This window comes from Alligator mississippiensis, chromosome 13 (assembly GCF_030867095.1).
Source record: "Alligator mississippiensis isolate rAllMis1 chromosome 13, rAllMis1, whole genome shotgun sequence".
NCBI lineage: Eukaryota > Metazoa > Chordata > Crocodylia > Alligatoridae > Alligator > Alligator mississippiensis.
The window spans coordinates 58,416,335-58,436,182 of NC_081836.1; the positions used below are offsets into that span (position 1 = coordinate 58,416,335).

Consider the following 19,848-nt stretch of genomic DNA (forward strand, 5'->3'; position numbering starts at 1 on the left):
ATCCTTTCCAGAAAGCAAGTTCCTGATGTCTGTGCAAGCCTTTTCCTTCCACGCCGCCGGCCAGTGCCTCTTTGGTCGTGCCGAAGCATTTGGGCCCCAAATGCTCTCTTGCACGCACAAGGCAGCTGTGGTCCTTTCCCACCTCCAGCACGGCCCCGCGGTGTTTGCAGGGGGAGGACGATGGGCCATGTGGCCGGGGGGGGGTGGCGCGGGCAGCAGGGGTCTTGGGAGGAGCCCTTCGTTTTGCTGCAGGTCTCCAGGAGCGAGGCAGGAAGGTGCAGCGGGGTGTGACTCCGTCTCCTGCCCCACAGCTTCGGGCACCTAGTGTCTCTCTTCCTGAGCCTTACACCTTCGGTGCACCAGAGCAAGCAGCACGATGCCTTGCCGATTCCAGGGCATCGTTTCCTGGGGAAATCGGGCCGGGTCCGTGTGATGCATTTGTGCATCCTCATGTGTTTTGGGTCTCGAGGCACTGGCCTGATGGGAATAGTAGTGCAAGGTGCATGGGCTGAGCAAGAACAGATGGGCATGTTCACTGAGCTTCCTCCAGCCACAGGCCAGGCTCACACGAAGGTGATGCAGGCCCACCCGATCCTGGGTTTCCACACACAGCCTCCCCTTCGCGATCCAGACTTGTAGGGCCTCTTCCTCGGTGCTTCCTCCTCCTCCTCCTCCTCCTCGTCCTCCTCGTGTTGGCTTTCTGGTCAGTTCATCCCTGGGCCGCGGAGCGGGCAGCTTTCTGGCACTGGACAGCTTTGCACCGTGCACAGATCCCGGTCTGTGATCTCCTGGAAGCCAGCCACGGATGCAGACGTGGAGAGTGCACCCATCAAATGCTCAGATGACCCGGAAGCGGGAGGGGTGGCAAACACAGTGGGAGATAAGATTGAATAAGATTGAACTTCAAAGCGTTCTTGATGAATTGGAGAGGTGAGCTACGTGCAGCCGAATGAAATGGAGCAAAGGCAAAGGCGAAGACGTTGGCAGTAGCGAGGCCTCGGCTGACGTGAGCCCGGTTGTGGATGCGGGGAAGCTCGAGAGGCTTGGAGGGTGAGCCGCAGAGATGAGAGAGGGACCGGGCTGCAGCTCTGCAAGGCGAGCTTGAACTCGCCGTGTCGAGTGTGGAGAAAAGGAGATTAAGGGGAGGACATGATAGCAGATTTCATGTGTTTGAAAGGCTGCGGTAAAGGAGACGGGGAAACATTGTTCTCCCTGGCCGCCGAGGGCAGGCCGTGAAGCCGTGGATTTAAACTGCGGCAAAGCAGATTTAAATTAAGTCTTAGGAAAAAGCCATCCTCCCTGTCAGAGCAGCGGGACAAAGGAGGAAGCTGCCCAGGAAAGCTGCGGGATCCCCTTCCCTGGTGGCTTTTGAGCAGAGGCTGGGCGGGCGTCTGCCTGGGGGGCTTATTCACAGCAAATCCTGCCTGTGCAGGGGGGCACTGGGCTGCGAGCTCCCCTCCACCCTCCGATCCTGGCTCAGAGCCGCCTCCGCCTCCCCAGCGAAGGGCCAGGTCTGAGCTGACTGCAAATCACTGGGAGGAAGTGACCTGTTAAAGATGGTCTGGGCCAGGAGATAACCCTCAGCTTTGCACAGCCACGAGGGCACTTTCTGTGTGGTAAACGGCTTGACCGTGCGCGTGCTTGCGTTGTAGCTGCACGCCGTCGGTGCCGAGCTGAACAGGTGACACCCCCCGAAATGCAGGGTGTCCTCAGCGCGGCTCGAGAAGCCGGAGCAGGGAGAGCCTGGAGTGGTTCGAGATGCGCAGAGCCCAGGTGTGTGCTGGGCGTGGAGGTTGGTATAAGTATCGCTCCAGCCCGTTGGAACGTGTCTCGTGCAACCAGCCACGCAGCTGCAGCGCAAGAAAGGGCAAAACACGTGGTGTGTACAAGTGCCTGGGGATGATCCAGGGGTAGCGATGCCCATGTTGTACTCTGGGTCTTTCCCCAGCTTCTGGGCTTTGCTGGCTGCCGCATGGAGTTGGGAAGGATTTTTTCCCCCTCCTGCTATTTCAGGGTTTTTGCTTCTTTTTTTTAAGCTGTTCTCAGAGGTGCTGGCTGCAGCCTAGGACTGGTCGTGCCAGTGCTCCTGCTGGGACTCAGACCCAGACCCAGAGGTCCTGGCAAGCGGGTCTTTCTCCTCCACCTAGGGTGAGACTGCCACTGCACTGGGGCAGGAAGGGATTTCCCCCCCCGGTCACATTGGTATGGACTAGGGGAGGAGGGCTTGCTTTCCCTGTAGCGGGGGGCATGGCCTTCTAGCCGGCGTATTAACTTCTTTGCAGCAGCAGGACGTTGGTTTAACTGTGGCAGGGTTGGGCGTGATGCCGGGTGCCGTGCCAGGGCTGACTGAGCAGTGCTGCTAGGAGGCTGGGCAGTAGATGTGTGCGGGGTGGTTTGGACAGGGCTGGTCCTGCCTCAGGCAGGGCTTGGACCAGATGTGGCCTCCCGAAGTCCCTTCCAGGCCCGCTCCTTTGGGATTGTGTGAACTGCAGGAGTTTGCAGCCTGTTTTCGTTCAGGTCTGGGATGAAAGGGGAGCAATTTCAGGCTTCTCCATGAAGAGCACGGAGCTGCTGAGCCGGGAGGCTCTGTGGTACCCACCAGAAAGGCTTGCAAAGAGCTGGCCAGATGAATCGTCACGGAAACGTTGTTATTTGGATACATCTGCAAATTAGACTTGTTTTTTTTAAAGGAGGGGAATCTTGCTTTTCCTGGCCTGGCGAGGTGATGCTGCCGGCCTCTCCGTTTCCATCTGTGTAGCTGAGCCCAGCCTCTGTGCCAGAAGAGCGGCTTTTCTTGTGGTTTCCTGGCTTGGTCTCTGTCCAAGTTACCGGTTGTTCTCTCGTGGATGCTGACGGGGACGGGACAGGGAACGGGCCGTGGGCACGGAGCCTGGGAGAAACAGTCTTGCAGCAAAGGTTTGGCCAAAGCTGCTCCCGCGCTCAGGCTCCTTGTCGGCATCGCTGACTGCGCAGCCCTTTTGTAGACCAGCAGCGAGATCCAAATTGCTCCTTTTGCAGATAAGTCACGGGGGAAGAGGTGCTGCGGTCTGCCAGCGCTGCCGGGCCCTGGGGCGGCCGAGCTGGGCACAAGCAGCAGCTGGGAGCGCTGCATCTTTGTTCCCTGATCCAGCAGGGCGTGCCAGGAGCCGAGTGTGCATGGAGATAACGCCGGCGGGCCTGGCCCTGGAGCAGGGCTGAGCCTGGGGACACCTTCCCGGACGGCGAGGTAGCTTGCAGGACATGCCGTTCCACAGCGAGGACTTGGGGTTAAAGAGCTGGGGGGATTTGATCTCTAGACGCATCCGTTTCCCCATCAAGAACCAACACCATTGTGTACCGTGTACAAGCACCCCAAGCGATGGCTCTGCCCCGAGGGTGGGGGGGGCTGACAGGCAGCCAGCACCTGCCCTGCTTCACGTGAGCCGAGCTGGGGAGAACGAACGCTCCTTCCTGCCCCGCCGTCCACCCAGAATTGAGTCCATGCTGTGACACCGCGGCGCGCGTGGGCAGCCTTCGCACGCACACGTCCGTGTCTCACTGCCAGCAGAAGCAAAACTCACCTGAATCCAAGTCCCAGACAGCACGTAAGCGCCGAGCAGCAACCAGACTGCCACAGGCAGAGCAACTGCTGCTGAGTGCCGGAGAGGCAGCTCTTGACCCTGTGAGAGCCGTCGTTCGGGGGGGCCCAGGGCGGTAACGGGGCCCAGGGTTTGTCAAAGGTAGAGCAGCGGTTTCCATGGGAAGTGTTCCCAACAGGGTGACTGCAGGCATCGCTTCACCCAGCTGGAAATAGTAGCACGAGACCACCCGGGATGCAGGGAGAGGGTGGGCAGGGGCTGAGCGGTGCCCACATCGTGATGCAGAGGGGGTCGTCGCTCACCCGCGCTGACGTTGTCTGGGACACAGTCATTATAGCACCCTCCTGCTCTGCTTCGCGGGTAGGGAAAAAGGAGCAAGCGTAAACCCGTGTGAGGTCCCGATCCGCTTGGGTTTCCAGCTGCCGTGTCGCAGATGCTCGCTGACCGTGAGCAGCAAACAGCCCTGTGCTCGCCAGGGGAGTCGACGTGTCCTTTCACAAAGGGAAACGTCTGAATGCTCAGCTCCACCGGTCCCAGGAGCCCACGACTGCACCACGGGACGAGAGGGCGAGGAAAACAGGGAGCCGTGCGATTGCACATTGCTCCTTCGTCTCCTCACCTGCGTCCTGGTGCGCGTTGCATTTTGCACGGCCCCCAGATGACAGTGTGTCCGTGCGAAAGCCAAAGACAGAAGAGTGGGAGTGTGTCAGACCCTTGGCTGGGAGGCGAGAGGCTCTCCGGCTTCCCTCCAGAGCTGTCACGAGTGCGTCCTCGGGCACCGGCCAGCTGTACGAGCACCCCTCCCTCGTACCCGGCATCCCTGGAGGCCTCGTCTGTGCGTCGGTGCCCAGACGCCCCTTCCAGCCCAGCGCCCGGCTGAGCTAACCCCCAAGGTCACAACCAGGTTTGGTGCACGGACCTCATTTCATTGCTACCTAGGAGAACTTTTACAGTCTCTGCTCTCTCCTATGCCTGATGAAGGGTGAGCATGCCTTAAAGCTTGCAAATACGTAACATCACTTGTTTGCAGATATCTGGTTGGTCTAATAAAAGATATCGCCTCTTCCATGAGTTTCGACTCCTGGCCCCCTGGAAGCACACCGGACTGCGGAGGTGCCGCGTGCTAGGGTAGGAGGGGGCGAGCGAATGGGAGTCTGGAGGCTTCGGAGAGCTTCCCGGCGCCGCGCGCTGCTGTTCTGGGTGGCTCGTCACGCTTGCACCCTTCAGCCTCCTCCTGTTGAGGGGACTCGTGATTGCCCACAAGCAAGGGGTTGGAGGGAGAGCAAACCCTGCACCGGTGGGTTGTTATTAAGCCATTAAGTAGCCCCCGCTCCGGGGCCTGGCCGGCAGAGACGTAAGCCTCGTGTGCTGGAGAGGTCAGCTGGTCGCCGAGCTTTATTTGCTGGAAAGTGGAAGCTCAATGAGCTCTCGGTGGGAGGCGGCTCCACTATCGGCCCCTCGGAGTTGCAGCTGGATGGAAACCTCTGTGCCTCGGGGGGATAGCGGAGGCCTGTGGAGAAGGATCTCTGTGCTGGATCCCCGGGGGTTTCCAGTGCACGTGAGATCCCGGTAGGGACCAGCCGGTGTGGCCGCGTGGCCTGTCCTAGCGGCGTTTGCTAGGGCATGGACACGCGGCCTGACGGGGGGTACGGCGCGGTGCAGCTTTCCCAGCCGCTCCGTGATGACTGCCTGTGGCCTTTCCCTGTGGGACGTGGGAGCTAAACCGTGGTAATTTAACCCTCTTTCATCACCATTTCACTTCCATTGCAGCAGCATAGGAGCAAGCGCACGGGCAGATACCGCAGAGCCGCTGACGTCCAGCGCAGCCCTGCTGCCCGCATAGCCACCCCCCGACCGTGCAAGCTCGACTGCTGCCCTTCTCTCTGCCCGTGCCCAGAGCAGGCGTCAAAGCGCCCGGGGAGACCTTGGCGACGTCCCTGACCGTGCCGGGGGCTTGTGTTTCCGCAGGGACTTTCCGCGGGATGTGCAAGAAGATCGACCACTTCCCCGAAGACGCGGACTACGAGCAGGACACGGCCGAGTACCTCCTCCGTAAGTCTGCCCTTGCTCTCTGCATCCTTGACCCCTCACGCTGGGGCCTGGGGGTGCCCACTGCTCGGGTGGGAGAATGCACGAGACCTTCGTGTTGGAAACGGGGCAGCAGCTTCCCCCAGGACCCCACTGCTCCCTCCCGCTGCGGCCGCCTGCATCCGCCCCTGCCTCTGCTTCCAGGAGGGCTGTGTGAGCGGAGCTCGGTGATATCAGACCAGAGGCTCGGCGTCTCCTTGTCCCCTTTCAGCTCTCCCCCAGCCTCTCCCGGCCCCAGGCCTGTGAGACGTTGCTCCTAGCAGGCAAGCAGGTCCTCGCGGGGCCGTTTGGGCTCTTAGCCGCGGGGATGTTCTGCATTCCCTGGGACGGGGAAGACTCCCTGCAGTCAGGGAGATGGGGTGAAAATAGCAGGGCTCTTCAGCCTGCCTCAGCACCGGGGCTGGAAATCTGGGAAGGGCACAGGGGAGATGGAGCTGCATCCTTTCACTCCCTGCTCAGACGCACGAGCCAGCTGCACACGTGCAAGCGGACACGTGCTTTGCAGACACGAATGCAAAACACAGGCGCGCGCACAGCACCGCAGACACATCTCTGCACAACCCTTCCCTCCGCCTCGGGGGAGGACGAGGGAGAGCTGTGGGAGGCTGAGCTGGAAATAGCCCCTGCGCTGGCGGAGAAGGCGGAGGAAGGAGGTTTCCTCCAGCCTCTTGCTAGCTCCCCAGGCTCCCTGTCCCTGTCGCCAGCGGGGTTTGACCCACTCGGGGTGAAATCCAACCCCAGGGTCGAAGGACGGTGCACAACGTCGGCCGTGTGCAGCACAGAGGTCGGGACCTCTCCTGCCCCGGCCTGACGGACGCGGTCACTTTGTCCGGTCCGTCTGCCTGGCAGAGCCGGGCACTCTTTCCCGCTGCCCGAGGGCCCCGGCGTTTAACAGAAGGGGTGGATAATTTTAGCAGATGAGCTTTTAACTTCTCCCTTTTTTCTCTCTCGCGTTTAAAATAAAAAGCGCCTGCTTAAAACTCCCCCAGAATAGCATTTTAATGGGGCTGAGCTGAAGCCCTCGGCTTTTAATAGCAGCCCTGATCGGAAGGAGAGAACCCCAAAGCTAACGCGGCGGATTAAGCGCCCGCGCCTCGGCAGCAGCTGGCAGCGAGCGACCTTTTACAGCCTGGCCCGTCGTGAGTCCGGTTGGGAAAGGCGGCGACGCCGTTCTGCATGCGCCGGGCTCCCGATCTGTCCCCGGGGCGGGCTGGCGGAGGGGACTCGGCTACTGGTTTGTAAGTCGTGGCTTCGTGCCCTTCCTCTCTCCCCCTGCCAGGGGCTGTCCGAGCATCCAGCATCTTCCCCATCCTGAGCGTGGGCTTGCTGTTCTTCGGGGGCCTGTGCGTGGCGGCCAGCGAGTTCTACAAGAGCAAGCACAACGTCATCCTCAGCGCCGGGATCTTCTTCGTGTCGGCAGGTGAGTGCCAAGCAAGTCACTGCTGGCGATGGCCCCCGGCTGCATCCGTCCAGGATCAGGGCCGTCCCCTCCCGTGGGCCGGTGGGAGATCGCCCCGGGCGTGGGATGCAGGGGTGCCGACAGCTTCAGTGCAGTCCCGGGGGGACACCAGTGTCCTTGCATAGGCATGTTCCTCCCGGCTCATGTCCTGCCTCGTTATTTCGTGCGGCAGGGTCTGTTCAGTTCGGTTTGCCTCCCAAATAGACGGTTTGCTTCCGATCTGCAGCTGGCGGTGGGGCGGGGGGAGCGACAGAAGGAGCCTCGCGGAGCTATTAAGGGACTGCAGCGTGCGGCCGAGCGCTCTCCAGCCAGCTGCCGCTTGGCCCCGCTCCCCAGCAAAGCCTCCAGGTCCTCCCAGGAGCAGAAGTGATAGGTGTGCTCCGTCCTCTCCCTCTCTCGCACACGTACCCGCAGGCTGCAAAGCCCAGGAAGCGGCAGGGCTTGTTCAGAAACATCCCGCATCGTGCCTGCACCCCCGGCGGCTCCGCGAGTGCCCGTACGGCCCTGCCCGGCAGGGTTGCACTGCTCCGTGTTGGGTGTGGGAGGCTCTGTGCCCCGTGCCCATGTAGTGCCCATGCAGCGGTGCAGGGAGGGTGGAGGCTCCTGCCGCAGGCTGCATCTGGAAAGCTGCAAGGGAGCAACAGGCTCTCAGTCGCGCTGAGTTGCAGTGACGCAGCCTGAGCCAAGAAGCTCGAGGTGCAGGACTGCAAGAGAAGCCAGCCCCCATTTCAGCGCTCTGAATCTAGGACAGGCCCAGGGTGGGTTTCTGGGGGCAGTAATAAATGCAATAAGAGCCCTGTGTCGGTAAAAGCCACCCCAGACGGGTGGCCGGTGAGGAGGGTCCCCCCGGTGAAGCAGCGATCATGAACCGCCTGCGGTGCCGTAGCTCAGGATCTGGGCATACGCCGGCATAGCATCTGGTAGAGGCACGTGCAGAAAATGCCCGACCAGCTCTAGCTCCGACCTTGCCACGGCCTGGGCCAGCTCTGGTGTTAGCCCGGGTGCCAGTGCTGCTTGTCAAGCGCTCTCCCTGCCCCGTCTCTCCTGCAGGGCTCAGTAACATCATCGGGATCATCGTCTACATCTCCGCCAATGCGGGCGACCCCGGGCAGAGCGACTCCAAGAAGAGCTACTCGTACGGCTGGTCCTTCTACTTCGGCGCCTTGTCCTTCATCATCGCGGAGATGGTGGGAGTGATCGCCGTGCACATGTACATCGAGAAGCATCGCCAGATCCGGGCCAAGTCCCACTCGGAGCTGCTGAAGAAGTCGGCCTTCACGCGCCTCCCCACCTACCGGTACCGTTTCCGCCGGCGGTCCAGCTCCCGCTCCACGGAGCCTCGCTCCAGGGACTTGTCTCCCGTCAGCAAAGGCTTCAACACCATCCCCTCCACCGACATCTCCATGTTCACCCTCTCGCGGGATCCGTCCAAGGTGACCATAGGGACACTGCTCAACTCGGAGCGGGACCACGGGTTTTTACAGGTCCATAACTCCATCCCCAAAGAGTTCAAGGAGTCGCTGCACAACAACCCGGCCAACCGACGAACCACGCCGGTCTGAGCCCAGCGCCGGGGACCTGTACAGAGGTGTGTTGTCGGCTGCATGACATGATCCTAGTGACGGTGTAACCAGTGAAACCCTGTTTTTAAAGAACAAACCCACGTGGCTCCCCGCGCCCCTGCCCCGGACGTGGCTGGGTTTTTATCCCCCGAAACGTCGCTCGCCAAGCCAGGCCGCTGTGTTTATGGTTGAACTGTGTTTGGGCCCCGCGATCCCTCTCCTTTGCCTTCTCCTCGGGGAAAGGGGCATTGGCTTTGCCGTGGCTCGCTGGAGCAAGGCCCCCCAGGACTGGCGGGGGCTTTCCACAACCGTTTGGGACCACGACTCCTTGACGCTGCCAGTGTTAATGTCGATAACAACAGTCACCGTGTTACCTTAGCTGTGTGTCCCAATGGAAACGCTGGAGACAGCCCCATTTGTGAGCATCATTCATCCAGTACTTACATTTATGCGAAATGACCTAGCAGCCCCGAGTACGGCGCGCCGGGCGGGCGGTCTTCAGACCATTTGCCTCGTTGTAATGGGTGCAGTGCTCGGGCTGGGGTTTCTTTCTGGCATTTCATGCATGCATTAAATAGCTTGGAGTCCGATTTCTTCATGTTGGTTTGGGGAGAAACGTCCTCTCGCACTTTCTGTGGTTTGGAAGGGGCTCTTCCTTCCCTTTTCGGTTTTCTTTTGGGGCATTCAGATCATGTACAGGACTCAGGAGCTGAATCCTTCCAGTGACTGGCAGCCACCAGCCAGCATTTAATTAATTAACTAACTTCTAGTGTTACAAGTAAATGAAATTTAGACACGCACGCACACGTGCACACATGCGTGCATATACATACACACGTGCACTCACATATGCACGCACACGCGCACACGGGCTTGGGCACAACTAAGGAGAGGAAGTTGGACCTAGTCGTATTTTAGGAGGCGCTGGGTTGGCATCTGGCGGTCGTTCGCGCGTGGTTGGTGTATGGCTCTATAACGAGGAATGTCTCAACTGACTGGGAGATTCAAAAGAAAAATAACAATAAAAAGAAAGTTCGGTTCAGCAAATCAGTCCCGTGGCTGAATAGGCAACTTGCCCTCCGCGCTGCGCCCGTGGGTGCACGCTGCACGCTCTCTGCGCAGGACCGCGCGGACCCCAAGTGCTTCTTCGCTGGAGAGGGGTGTAATTGGGGCATCCTGGCAAGGCTCCCTTGCGTTTGGCCGCCCCGTTTAGTTCAGCGTCCCTGGCCTGGCGCGTCGCGTTGCTGCTCCCTTTACTCTGAAGGCTGGCTGTTCGCCTGGGATCACCCGTAACGAAGCCGGAGGTGGTTTCTGTGCTTTCCACGCGCCCTTTCCCTGTGAGGCTGAAGCTGTGCATGACTCTTCCCCACCGAGGGGCAGGGTCTGGAGCGGGTCTCTCCATGCCCGCGTGCACTGTCAGGATGCCCTGCCCGCCTCTGCCGGCCCCCCATGCTCCGCTCCCTCCAGGCACCTTCCACGTGGCATCGTGGTTTGGCCACTTGATTATGGGGAAGTCGTGTCTCGATTTGCCTCCAGCTCCCCTGGGCTTTCAGTCCTCTGCTTCTCAGGGTCAGCAGCAAGCAGTGCTGGGAGGGGGTCGGTCCATCCGTGATGCCCAAGCTTTTGCGCTGGCATCAGACGAGGAGGGTCTGGCATTTATTCAGTAGCCAAAGCTACTTCGAGTCCACGCGGGCTCCTGGCAGCATCCAAACCGGGCCCGGGAAGCGGTTCTGGGCCGTGCCTAGACACAGCGCCACGTGGCCCGGGGGCACTTGTTACCCCATGGGAGAGCTGACACGTGCACTGGGAATAATCTGCGGTGTGCATGTCGCACACCGGCTACGAGGGCAGGGCAGGGCAGGGCAGAAGTATAATCATGGATGGGCCATTCCTGGAGCGCCGCATCCGAGGCTCTTCATGTGCGGGGCGGGGAGCAGCCTCTCAGCCCAGCCCCTGGTATGGATTTGCACGCTTGCCTCGCACCGAGGCACAGAGAAGGTAGGTGACTTGCCCAAGGGCCCGCAGGGTGTCAGTGCCAGAGCTGGCAAGAAGCCTCCAGTCCCCTTCTGCAACCCCGGCTGCAAAACGGATCCGAGGAGCAGGATGCTCTGAGCAGCAAGCCAGGCAGTTCGAAGCCCATGTCTGAACGCCCTTTCCCCGGAGCCGGCACCAAGCCCTGATTGCCCCGGGACGTGCTGGTCTTTTGGGAGGGCTGGGGGCAGCCTGGGCGCCTTGGGGCGAACACGGCACGGCTCCTGTCCAGGGGAAATGCTGCGCTACCCCAAGCCCGAGCTCTCCTGGCTTCGCTGCTCTTGCTTCCAAGTCGTCATTAGGAAGCGCTGCCTTTGAGGGGCCGTGCCGGCTGCCGGCGCAGCGTGACAGCTAAAGGACGACCAGGACAGACAAAAAGGAGTTTAGTCTTTAAATGTCAAGGCATATGTAGGCAGCCACAGCTTCGGCTTTAAACGCTTAGCAGCGATTGCTGGAGACAGGCAGTGTCTAAGCAGCTGGTCTCACAATTTGATGTGTCGCTTAATTGAAATCTTATTTAACCTTATGGCAAGAATGATGGGCCCCCTGGAGAGACTTTGTCTGTGGGTCTATGGGGCTTGATTAGGCAATCACGGGTAATTCGGGGCAGAGGAAATGTTTCATTTATGGCTCTCTCCATTAGTCGCATCCGAGCAGAGGGACCCGGAGTCGATGCCTGGTTTGCACTGGCTTTATCGGCGCTCTCAGCTCCTTGTGGCCAGAGCCAGGCGGTGGGTAGCTTCTCCCCAGCGTCCCCCCGCCACCACGTGCAAGCAAGGCCCTCGTCCTTGCATCTCCCCAGCATATTTCAACAACCCTCGTGGCAGTGGGATGCTGAGCACCGCCGTGCCCCTGCATCACCCAGGCAGGTTGCGTGCTGTGCCTTGTGCCTGAGCATTTGGGCAGGATTTGTGCGGGGTGGTTCAGGGAGGCAAGATCCTGCCTTGGACTAGATAACCCAGGGGTCCCGTCCAGACTGAGGGCCACGGTCTCCTGCTGACCAGGGATTGGGATGAAACCGCCTGCGATTTTATTTTCAAAAGGTCTGACTTGGCCACAGAGCTTCTCCCGGTCATCCCTCACCAGAGACCACCCTGCTCGTGGTGGTCACCGGGGCCGGGCTTCACCCGGGGCTCTCGGCCGCCCGCTCACGGGGCTGGAGGGTTGGCAATGCTAGCAGGGGCCGGCGTGCGCCCCGCAAGACCCTCGGTGCTCTGCCAGACCCTGCGAGGAGGTGGAGGCAATGAACCCCGCAGCAGGTCAGGTCAGGTCAGGTCACACCACTCCTCGGGTTGGATTTCACCCCACAAATGTGTGTGCGCCGGCACGCGGGCACTCGCAGAAGTGTCTATCCAGCCTCCTTCTGAAGACCCCGGGGTAGGAGCCAGCACCGCTTCCCTTGGAAGTTGGTTCCAGATCCTAGCTGCCCTGGCTGTGAAGGAGCGCCTCCTGATGTCTAGTCTGATCCTACTCTCCACCAGCTTGTGGCTGTTGTTGCTTGTTACCCCCGGTAGTGCTCGGGGGACAGGGACTCCCCCATTGCCTGCTGGTCTCCCTTGGTCAGTTTATAGACGGCCACCAGATCCCCCTCAGCCTTCTCTTGTGGAGGCTGAACAGGTTCAGGGCCCGTCGCCTCTCCTCGTAGGGCCTGCCCTGCTGCCCCTGACCATGCAGGTGGCCTCCTCTGGACCCTCTCCATGCTGTCCACATCCCTCCTGAAGTGCGGCGCCCAGAACTGGACACAGTACTCCACCTGCGGCCTGACCAGTTCTGCGTAGGGGGGGAGGATCACCCCCTCGGACCTGCTCGAGATGCATCTGTGGACGCACGACAAGGTGCGATTAGCCTTCCTGACCGCGTCCCCACACTGTTGGCCCATGTTCATTTTGGCATCAATAATGACTCCAAGATCCTTTTCTGCCTCTGTGCTGACGAGAGGGGAGTTCCCCAGCCTGTAGGTCTGCTGCTGGTTCTTCCTGCCCAGGTGCAGTACCTTGCACTTGTCAGTGTTGAAACCCATCCTGTTCTCATCCGCACATCCCCTGGAACCTGTCCAGGTCCGATTGCAGCCTATTCCTCCCTTCTAGCATGCCCACTTCCCCCCACATCTTAGTGTTGTCTGCAAATTTGAACAAGGTGTGGGGACCCCACAGCCCTCCAGGTCGAATAAGACCCGTCCACCACCGCTCTCTGGGTGCGGCCCTCCAGCCAGGTAGCGACCCATCTCACCGTGTAGGTGACAATACCACAATCCCCTAGTTTTTTAATGAGAATGGGGTGGGAGACAGTGTCGAAGGCCTTTCTGAAGTCCAGAAAGACTACGTCCACCGCGACACCTGCGTCTAAAGATTGTGTGACCTGGTCGTAGAAGGCACCAGGTTGGTCTGACAGGACCTGCCCCAAATGAACCCATGTTGGTTGCCCCTGAGCATAATCTCCCCTGCTGCCCCTCGCGGACATGCGCCAGGTCCCTTGGTATTGCTCAGCCAAGATGGGCACATTCGACCATCACCTCCACCCCCCAGGCCCACGTCACGCTTCTCTGACCTCTCTCTCCTGGATACGTTTCTGATAATACCGCCCCGGGAGGGATGCTCCGGCTGGAAAGGAGCCCAGGTGAGCACCCACCCAAGCGGTGGTTGCATTTTCCCCTGCCCCAGCCTGGAGTTCACATTTGGGCTGGGACGGTGACCCCGTGGGACTGGAAATGTCACAACGCCATGGACTTGGCTGGGGGCAGGAGTCTCAGCTTTGTTCCCGGCTTCTTGCAAGGCAAGCCGATGCAGCCCGTGTCCCCCGGAAGGAAGACGGGGGGCTGGGACGAAGGCACCTCCACGCGCTCAGTCTCCCCCACGCAGCCCGGAGATGCGCGAAGCATCAGCACGCTGTCTTTCTGCCGGCAATCCTATATGGCTTCTGCTGCCTGGCACCGCATCCCAGATGACTGATTAGAAAAACCCACTGCTCATGATTGCCGAGGGTGCATATTCGCGCCCCGGCAGGATGGAAAAAGAAGTGTTGTGTGGTGCATGCAGCTCCGTTAGACCCTGCTTCCAAGGATGTGTTTTTTTGAGGCTGCTGAGCATTGCTGTGTGCTGCGAGCTCTGGTTAGCATCCTATTGTTATCGCCGCATACAGAATAATCCCTCAAAGAGCTATTCAAACAATCTAGAGAGAGAGAAGTTTTTACAATAAAAGCTCGTGATTACAAGTGGCTTTAGACTGTGTAAAGATTTTTCGTCTTCATTAAGGTTTATTTGCTACTATTGCAATGGGTTTTTTGTGTAAGAAGAACTATTCAGATGCTAATTAGGCCTCTTAATTGCAGTAGTCACTGATTGCATGTATTAAAAACAGTTGAGGAAGTGTGGCAATTAGATCTTAGGGAAATATTTAAAAACAAAGTAGTGAAAAGACTTGCAGCGAGAAAGACACAAAAGAAAAAGGTATCTTCATTTACCTGGGCTCCACTTGTCTGCGGAGGCTTAGGCACGAGTTGCATCTCCCAGGTCCTTGCATCAGGTGGTTGGTGCCGCAACGTCCAAGGCAATCTGATTTCTATTTAATGTCTTTACTTCGATCAGCCCAGAGATTGTAGCCTGGGCTCTGCTTGCCCTTGACAAAGATTTAAAATTCAGTCCTCATCAATAATAAATCCAGCAATTTTGCGAGAGGAAAGTTGGTGCGCTTATCTGTAAAGCACTTAAAGCCATTGGGATGGGGGTGGAGATTGTCCGAGCAGATTTCTGATCGCCGTGGGCTTGGAAAAGCCTGAAGGCTGGGTTGGGACAGGGCAGCCATGTGGGAGCAGCAGCCCCGATGCCACCGCGCTGGCTTAGGAGCAGCACCTTGTCCATCGCGTGGGGGGAAGCAGGATGGGGCAACAGGACCCTCCCTGCAAGAAGATGGACTCCCCTCACCCCCGCGGCCTGTCTGCGGGAGGCCGAGGGCAGCACGGGAACTCAGTCCTTCGCACGGTGACCAAAGCTCATGGGTTTTCTCTCTGGCCCGCACGCCTGCTGTCCACCCCCGCACGGGTGATGTCCCCTTCGCTGTGGGCAACCATCAGTCTCCCCTCCCCACCCCCGGGCTGAAGGTCTTTGCTCAGATCCCCACGGGGATTTGCTGGGCTGGGACCAGCATCCTCCAAACCCTGGAGGGAAGCAATTCAAGGAGGCAGGCGCCTTTCCAGCTGGCCTGCGCGCACGTGCAGCTGATGCAGGGCAGTAATCAGTGAGGCTGATGGGAAGCTGCAGGCTGGTCCAAGCCCCCGTGCACCTGGCTCGCTAGCTCCGAGACCCTGCAGCGGAGGAACAGGCTTTCCAAAGCCCATCAGCCTGCCACAAAGGCAGGTCGAAGCAGCTGGGCCAGGCTGAGCACCCATTCCTGCAACTGCGGGGAGAGGAAACGGTGTGGAAATGCATACACTGCCATACCTCATTTGTTCACAGCTGGCTCGGGCAAGGGCTGCCAGGCTCAGGAAGGGAAAAAATGCTCAAATTCCCTCCTGCTCCCTGGAAGATGCAATGCCCCAGTAGCTCCCAAGTGATTAGAGGCGATGGCTGGCAGCTGCTTGACTCAGTCCGGTGAAGGGGACGGTGCCGCTTGCCTTGCACCAAGAGCCTCGCCACCCCGCCTCGCTGGACCGGAGCCGCATCCACCTGGGTCCTGGTGGTGCTGGGCGAAGCAAAGCTCAGCGCAAGCCATTTGGATGGGCTTTCTGTTGGGCACCGGCGCAGCTAGACGGTGCTGGGGGTCCTGAGCTGCGGCTCAGTGCCTGCGTCCAGGCAGCGAGTGTGCAAACCCTCGGTGCCGTCGCCTGGCACAAGGAGAGGAGCTCGCCGGACACAAACCTCAACCAAAGCACAAGCCTGCCGGCAGCTCCGGTTTGGCGCCTGGCCTACAGCACGCGCCGCCTGGATCGCCCCGTTTTGCTTTTGCGCCTGCTCTGCACTGAGAGCAGGGAGATGTTTTCCCAGGTACGTTTCTGGACGGCGGGTCCCCGGGACATGGCAGACATCAAGAGCCCACACGTCCCCTTCGGGAAGAGGCGGGCGTGCTACAGCTGTCCGTTCTCGTGCACAAGTCTGGCTCCCGGAGGAAACTCTTTCATTAGGTGTAAACTGCCCCAAACCAGAGCTAGGGCCGGGTACAACTCTGTGTTCGGAAGTGATGCCAGGCCTCAGGCCGGTCCCCTGCTCGGGGCGAGCTCCTAAACAGCCGCAGCGCCACGATGCCCATGTCCTCGCCCTTGCATTGCGATTTCTTTTTCTCACGGTCATGCCAGGCGTCCCAGGACCTCGCTGCACGGCTCTCAGTGCAAACACCAGACAAAAGATGAGCCCGGTCCCAAAGGCCTGCAATGGAGGTGCACCTCGCAGCTTCCCCCAGGCGTCGGGCGCGATGTCTGGGGTCTGTTCTGGGCAACTGGCAGATTTTGCTTTGCTTTAAAATGAAGGTTAGGGTTTGGGGTTTTTTTTAATGTAATTAATCAAGTTGTGCCTAAAAGATGTTAAAATAAGAATATAGGAGCTGCCATCGTGGTGCATGCCAAGGTTTCTTCGAGGCGGCTGCCCATCGTACGTGCGTGACCCGTGTCCAGAGACGCGAAGCTGGACGGACGGCGGCTGGGGTTGGACCGCAGGGGAAAGTGTCCCTCGTGTACCAATTTGTTTTTGAGGGTCGCTGAGTTTATGCCCTGAAGCCATGAAGTACTTTTCCTATTTTATCCAAGCTTGTACAGCTCCGAGTACCTGTCTGTTTAAAAATAATTGTCTTTTTCTTTTCCTTTCAACTTGCTAAGCTATTTGTCTCAATAAAAACGTTGACAGGTCTCTCCAAGCTCTGTATTTTATAATGGGCGGTTTTCAGTAGCTGCTTAATGCTAATAATTCCTGCTAATATTTCTTTGTTAAAATTCATTAAATAAATATCTCTCTCCGCAAAGCTACCAGCATCAAAATCAAGGATCGCTAGCAATTAAGGCTAAATTATGCACAGCCTGGTTTACATTTTTTTTCCTCCTAGTGCCTCCGAATAAATTAGCACTATTGCTGATTTTTCAAGTATCTTTTTAATTTAAATGGGCTGCATTTTTAATGCAGTTTTCTTTAGACCGTTATCTCAGAGAGGACCGTGCTCGAGCTCCTGTTTTTTTAATTAACAAAACTTAAATCCATCTCGCACGTTTTCGGCAGGGTTTTTTGCAGAACCTTTTGGTTGGTGTCGGGGGCTTTGTCGTGAACCGGATCAGAGAAGTGAGCGTGCAAGGGGTCCCAGGGTTTTCTTTCCAGCGGCTGGGTTGTGCAGAGCAGCGTGACTTAATGCCACACAAGGAGCAGTCCAGCTCCACGGCTCTCGGTGCTCCTTTCCCTGGGTCTCAGCTAATTTCACCACCTGTTTTGTGCACGCGCTGTTTCTTCTCCCGTTGAACTGAGTCCTGTACTTTCCTCTGTGCCGTGGCCGCTACCCGCTGGCCGAAATGCCTTCCTGCTATGGTGCTGCCGACACATTTAGCCTTTCTCGTTGTGTTGCTCCCACAGCTGCCTAAGTGGAAAAGTGCCTTTCCTCCTGCCTGTGCCAAATATCCCGAGACAGCCTCCAAAAAATGAGACCTGGCTTGTGGGATCTCCCTCTGCCCTGGGCATCAATGTTTGAGGCTGGGGATGAGTTTTAAAAAGTTTCCAGGGCCCTTTGGCACAGGTTCCCACGAGCTCTGGGCTCAGTGGACCGGGGGGGTCATCTTGAAACCAGGTTTGTGACCCCTGCGCGGGGACAGAGGTGATGTGGCCGGTGCGCTCCACTTGTCGCCGGCCTCACAAGACTTGGCGGTTGTCTTGAAGCCCCAGACGCTGGAGTCATGGGACGACAGCGGGGAACGGAAAGCTCTCCGGATCCTGGCGCTGGCTGCAGAAAGCTTGGCAATGAGAGAAACTCAGAGGTGCTGACGCAGGAGGGCCAGGGGAAAACAAGACGCTGTCCATATTAGATAGTATCAAGTCCTTACAGAGTCGAAGCCCGGCTCGTGACTTCGGCTCCTGATGTGACGTCCGAATGCACGGGGTCGGCAGGAGGGTGCGAGGCGGGTGTACTGGGACGAGGGTGGGGAGACCAGCACTCCTGCCTGCCAGACTCGAATGGGCGCAGCCATCCAGCTGGGATCCCCGAGGAAAGCAGTTTGCAAGCGTCCATCTGTGCGTGCACGGTGGGGACACGATTAGCTCATCCGAGGCAGCTGCGAAAGGAGCCAGAGCTGCTACCTGTGCCAGCCCCTCTCCCCCTTGCGACGAGGCCGCCGTTCCCCACTGCTCTGGGGTCTGATTCGAAGCTCTTCCCTTGCTCTCGCTGCAGCCCGGTCCCTGCCAGAAGGAGAGCAGAGCTGGCTGGGGGCTGCCTGGGAAGGATGGGCAGCGCCAGCTGGCGCAGGGTGCTGGGGATAGGGCCGGAGAGGACAGCGGGGCTTTCCAGGGGGCAAGCCCTGGCTGCTCCCCGTGCAGAGGGATGCAGTCATGTCTCTGCGCCTGGGATTTGGGGCAGCTGGGTGCGGAGGGTGGGTGCCCCGGGCTGCAGGCTGGAGTAGGGGGAGGCCTCCAGGACTAAGAGGGGAGGGGGGCTTGCGGGGGGGGAGAAAGGGCAACCGAACCCCCAGCGTAAGGGCCCCGGGGGCTCCTGCAGTGACGCACCCCCGGTTTTGCACACCATCGTCCTGCTTTTGATGGGTTAGAGCACCCGGCCGTCCTTAGGAGAGCTGGCCCCAAAGCAGAGAGGCTTGCACCTTGGGTTGAGGGCAGAGGCAGCTGTGGGGGCACAGCGACCCCCCCAACGGGGCACACAAACCCCCTCGGCCTGTCTCTCGCCCTCCAGCTCTGCACCCGAAGGGTTGGGTGACCTGAGAACCGGCTGCAGTGACAGATCCAGCCAGACCTGGCACGGACACGTGGAGCTCCCGACCCAGCCGTGCTGTGAGGTAAAGCTCCCCCCCTCGCACGGGTCTCATGATCTCTGCTTCGGAAACCCCCGTCTGCCCCCACGACCGTCGTGTCTGACCCCGTGACTCTTCTGTGCCTCACACGTGTGCATGCACACATCCATGGGAGTGCGTGGTGCTGTTCTGCCCATTAAACAGATAGGAAACTGAGGCAGCATTCACACATCCATGGGAGTGCGTGGTGCTGTTCTGCCCATTGAACAGATAGGAAACTGAGGCAGCATTCACACATCCATGGGAGCGCGTGGTGCTGTTCTGCCCATTGAACAGATAGGAAACTGAGGCAGCATGCACACATCCATGGGAGCGCGTGGTGCTGTTCTGCCCATTGAACAGATAGGAAACTGAGGCAGCATTCACACATCCATGGGAGCGCATGGTGCTGTTCTGCCCATTGAACAGATAGGAAACTGAGGCAGCATGCACACATCCATGGGAGTGCACGGTGCTGTTCTGCCCATTGAACAGATAGGAAACTGAGGCAGCATTCACACATCCATGGGAGTGCATGGTGCTGTTCTGCCCATTGCACAGATGGGAAACTGAGGCAGCATGCACACATCCATGGGAGCGCATGGTGCTGTTCTGCCCATTGCACAGATGGGAAACTGAGGCAGCATGCACACATCCATGGGAGCGCATGGTGCTGTTCTGCCCATTGCACAGATGGGAAACTGAGGCAGCATGCACACATCCATGGGAGTGCCTGGTGCTGTTCTGCCCATTGCACAGATAGGAAACTGAGGCAGCATGCACACATCCATGGGAGTGCCTGGTGCTGTTCTGCCCATTGCACAGATGGGAAACTGAGGCAGCATGCACACATCCATGGGAGTGCACGGTGCTGTTCTGCCCATTGCACAGATAGGAAACTGAGGCAGCATGCACACATCCATGGGAGTGCCTGGTGCTGTTCTGCCCATTGCACAGATGGGAAACTGAGGCAGCATGCACACATCCATGGGAGTGCCTGGTGCTGTTCTGCCCATTGCACAGATAGGAAACTGAGGCAGCATGCACACATCCATGGGAGTGCCTGGTGCTGTTCTGCCCATTGCACAGATGGGAAACTGAGGCAGCATGCACACATCCATGGGAGTGCCTGGTGCTGTTCTGCCCATTGCACAGATGGGAAACTGAGGC

At 58.9% G+C, this 19,848-nt stretch overlaps 1 protein-coding gene across 1 annotated transcript in view; it reads left to right on the top strand.

Annotated features, from left to right (window-relative positions):
• The window catches only part of CACNG3 (calcium voltage-gated channel auxiliary subunit gamma 3), a 45,559-nt gene extending 36,282 nt beyond the window's left edge, over positions 1 to 9,277 (top strand). Inside the window, exons 2-4 of the mRNA XM_006268411.4 lie at positions 5,547 to 5,630; positions 6,946 to 7,086; positions 8,176 to 9,277. Coding sequence (XP_006268473.1) covers positions 5,547 to 5,630; positions 6,946 to 7,086; positions 8,176 to 8,687 — 737 coding nt within the window. The 3' untranslated portion in view covers positions 8,688 to 9,277. The remainder of the gene's footprint in view (positions 1 to 5,546; positions 5,631 to 6,945; positions 7,087 to 8,175) is intronic.
• The last annotated feature ends 10,571 nt before the right edge of the window (positions 9,278 to 19,848 follow it).